We start from the raw sequence: 4,437 nt of genomic DNA, 5'->3' as shown, positions 1-4,437 counted from the left end.
TTTCCTGATCCATCAGAGATTTGCAAAGAGAAAGTCATTACAAGAACTAGTTTAAAAAAAAAGAGTGATGTATAGTGCACTCTATGAACCATAGCATGTTTCCCCGCAAACATCATATAATCAGGAAGTTTGATCTGTACAAGACCTGAACTACAGAGAAGTAAAGTCAAGGTACGGAATATTACTTCAACAAGGCATGACACTTTTTTGCACCTGGCTGTTGCACTGGGACAGCACACCAGCCTTGTCTCACTGGGTGCAAGAAAAGCCACGTGAAAGACAAGCAGACTATCCATACTGTCCCACACATTATTTATCATAGCTGCTTCCACAGTGGGTATTTTCTCTTGGGCATGTTAGCCAAGTGGGGTACTGGGGCTTGACAGTCATGAGTTTGAGAATTGCAACGCCTTCCTCTAAATTTGAACAAGATACTGAGAAGCAGTTGTATTCCTGGAAAAGTGGCATGCTCACACAAGACAAAATGCTAGAATTTGTCATCGCTCTTTCCTTAGCCTCTGAAAAGAGCCACTCTCTGGCCAACCTGCACAGCTCTCCCCCATAGGCAAGGTAAGCTTTACAGGGTTGACAACAGGGGATCACCTCTAATACAGAAGTCTGATTCCTAAAACTGATTTAAGTACTTTGGCATTTCTACCCTCCTATAGAAGGACTCATCCACCATCACCAACTTCAGGTTATCAAAACTGTGTTCTCATCTATGAGTCATAGCAGCTTACCTAATATAAAGTGTCTTTCCACAGGGTATTATGGAATTTCCAGGTTAGGAGCAAGGCATGTTTAATAGAAACATGTATTATATCCAAGCATTATTTCACTTTAAGAACCGAACCTAGATCACTGATTTATCCCCAAGATGATGTTGCTCAGAATAGGGGCATAACAAGAGGAATCAATAAAGGAATCTAGGAGAGTTAGGCACCCAACATCCCTTGCAGTTCTTAAGGTCTCAGCTTTAGCGACTAACAAGATCTATAACTGAACAAAAAGACCTTATATCATGTGGGCATGCATGTCCATTAAAACCTTTTCTAGTATGGAACCCAATGCTGGGCATTCACAAATAAACGGTGTGTTCAACACACAACAGTTGCATATGTATTCTGTAGATAAGACTGACCATGTTTTTTTAAAATTATATTTTCTCAAATTCTGAGCTACAAATGTGGCTTAAAATACTTGAAATCTGACAGACAAAACTTAGGTGTAATTAGCAGGCCAAACCAATTGAACTAAATGAAATTGTGCCTTTTAGGAAGGCGTTTATTATCTCTATTCAATTCATTACCCAGGAAGATTCTTCTTTAATTAACTTACTTTGCAATATTTTATGACCAACTGAAATCTGTCCATAAGCTGTGCAAATGAACATCCACATCCTTAAAAGCATCTGAAGCAAATAAACCTATAGTTTAGAGGCAACTCTTGTTGTTTTTTATGACCCATCAAATGTTTTTCTTCATTTAGTGTTTTACATATCCAAATACTTTTACACCAAAGTAGGTACAGATTGCTTTAAAATACTGTACCAGTATTTAATCTTCTATTGATGCACAGCAATAACAAAGAGCAAAATTTAAAAAGCCATAGAAATATAAAAAGACAGCATACAGCAGTCATTAAAGTATAACGTCTATGATTGATACATAGGCTGTTAAATGATTAGTAATAAGATTAGCTTGCATCTTTCCTTCCCAATAGATACTTAAAGTAATTGCATCTTTGCAAACTGCATTATCATCACTTCATGTTCTTCATGATGTCATGGGACAGCAAGGCAGACTCAGCAGTTTCTCCTGAGACTGCTTTGATTTTTTTCTTTAGGAATCAATTCTCTGGCAACACAAGATATGGAGGCTGTGAGCACTGCTCACAAAACATCCATCTAACTACATTATAAATTACAAAGCATTGGTATTCCTTCTCTTCAACAATTCCCAAATTAAAGATGACAAAGAAATATGAATTGTTTGATGCAAACAATCATTTTAATTATATCCTAGGAAAATTAACATGTTTGGAAAAAGAAACAGAAAACCTTTCCCTAAGGAAACGGCATTTTGAAAAGGTAGACCCTTCCTTCCCTGTGCTCTTGAACGCTCAATTTTGCAATTATTGCTGGGTCTGCTGCAAACTTACTCCAGTAAACACGAATCTTTCCACAAGGTTCCACCAGCACTCAAGTCAGTTTCAAGAACAGTTTCTATGTGAGTGATATGAATTGCATATTTAACTTATTTGGAATGAGAACGGTGATATTTCCATTTATTCCAGATTATCATTATTGACGCATAAAACAGCAATTTTCCAGAAACAGGTCTGTTTAGGATGTAGCCTTAACGATTTTAAATGTAAGCCTGTTTAAGTCCGAACTGTTCGTTCTTATATAACATAGATGGATAAGCTAGATGAAAGTCAGGTGGACAGGACACACTGCCCAATAATTCAATAGTACTATTTCTTGTTTGGAAAAATGCCAACTAGTACTAGATATATCCATGTGCCTGTGGCAGGATAGGGGTGTGGTCATTGAGAGGAGGAGGAAAACGGTGGGGGGGAAAAAAAAAGAGCTCTCCTGCCAGTATATCAGAATATTCTGGCATAAACACACTAAATATCTTTGGCTGTTATTGTCTAGAGAATCTTTAACGAATACAACTTCAGCTAATACACCTGATAGGACAATAGTACATAAACGGTTCCTTCTGTAACTGGCTTCAAATCCTCTCCCGTATTCTACCAGCCAAGTGCTGGCCGCATAATACAGTGACATGAGACTCATCACATGCTTTGAAATGCTTCAGGGAAATACAGGATAGAGCCTGTATTCTTTCAGAATCCCAAAGCTTTATATGCATCCAGGAATAGTTTCTGTAAGCAGTGTACACATATTACACATTGTTTTAAAAGCCAGATCTCTCCTCAGTTTTGCTACATATGTCACCACTTAAATGCAGAAGCTTCAGCTAGAAGATGAAGCGACTGGGTTTCCTCAGCCATTAATGGACTCCTGCAGTGAGACTACTAATGTAAAATGCATCTTGTGGATGAGTAATCTTCACTATTCCTTTAAAATAAAAAGTGTTACATAGTAGTCATATAAATTGTTAAACTAAGAGCTTTCCTGTACCATATGTGACTGTACAATTCACATTATAACAGAGGTAGTTGAAATATTTCAGGCTACGTTTCAGGCAGGCAAGCTTTTAAAAATGTTGGAAGTCCTGGTACTTAGCTATTGTTTCCTGGAAGATACAGTTTCACCAAAAGCCCAACAGCACATCTCAGTTCTGCACATGAACTTGCTTCTAATAAGACATCACCAAAATGGTCAGTGACTGTACTTCTGAATACAGCAATCAAATATTTGCTACAAAAAAAAAAAAAAAAACCACCAAACCAAAACACCAGAAAAGTTCTCTTGACAAGGACCATTACAGCTTCTGAAACAATTGTATACAAATTTGCATTGTTCTGGAGTCAGTTTGCAAAGAGTCGGGTTCTTATCCACATATACAGAGATTTGCATACTTGTTAAGAAGTGCAGTCAAGTGTGCAAATCGAGACAAATGAATGGATGTGCTTGCACATGCAACATGCTTCTGACAGCCTGTTAGCTTTAGCTTGGCGGGTTTGAACTAAAGTGCAATCAAGAATAGCCTTTTCATTAAATCTAGCAGCTTCTGAGCATAGGCACTTGTGTGCTGGAAATACACAATGTGATCCTACAGCACTTAAATTAAACCTAAGCTCAACTGTTAGATATGGACTTCTGAAGTATTGTCTTCCTCTTGGTTTTGAGAGTTGCAGATATACCCACACATTAAAAACACTATTTATGCTGTATGCTCTTAAAAGTTTGCTTTTTCCTCCTTACTATATTGCAAAGAAGAAACATTCCTGTATAGATGCAAACAAATCTCAATGTATAGCTGTTCCTTAGAAAGACACTGTAGCACGTCCACTCTCTATCTTCTTAAACAATTAAAACAGAGCTACAACATGCAGGCAATCAATCAAATCTCAAAATCTGCCTGTACAAGACAACGCCGTTAAGACTGTACAGACAAACACTGACTTAAGACTGCTGCAGAAGTTTGAGAGCCGAGTTTTCTCCCTCTGAAGACCCAAACCTACACTTGCTTCCAGCTCTGGCGGGTGCCCCAGTCTCAGGTGAGCCCCACCCGGCCGGGACACGCTCGCTAAAGCCACCAACGCCACCAACGCCGCATCCAGAGCTCGGAGCAGCCGCCGGGGCAGGGGCGCGCCAGGTCCGCCCCCGCGGAGCGCCCAGAAGCGCATCCCATAGCTCGCCTCCGACGCGCGGGTCTTTTAACGAGGGGGTTTCCTCTCAGTCCTTCCCCTCGACGATTCCCGCTCCTGTGAGCGCTGAATTACCACACCGGCCCCCGCACC

General features: G+C 39.7%; 1 protein-coding gene across 1 annotated transcript in view; it reads right to left on the bottom strand.

Moving 5' to 3' along the window:
- Nucleotides 1–4,323, bottom strand: part of CHODL (chondrolectin) — a 28,758-nt gene extending 24,435 nt beyond the window's left edge. Inside the window, exon 1 of the mRNA XM_010077380.1 lies at nucleotides 4,155–4,323. Coding sequence (XP_010075682.1) covers nucleotides 4,155–4,323 — 169 coding nt within the window. The remainder of the gene's footprint in view (nucleotides 1–4,154) is intronic.
- Between the last annotated feature and the right edge of the window lie 114 nt (nucleotides 4,324–4,437).

The sequence above is a fragment of the Pterocles gutturalis genome, unplaced genomic scaffold (assembly GCF_000699245.1).
Source record: "Pterocles gutturalis isolate BGI_N339 unplaced genomic scaffold, ASM69924v1 scaffold41233, whole genome shotgun sequence".
Classification (NCBI taxonomy): domain Eukaryota; kingdom Metazoa; phylum Chordata; class Aves; order Pterocliformes; family Pteroclidae; genus Pterocles; species Pterocles gutturalis.
The sequence above is the reverse complement of the archived record's forward strand: the minus strand, read 5'-3'. Positions and strand labels throughout refer to the sequence as shown.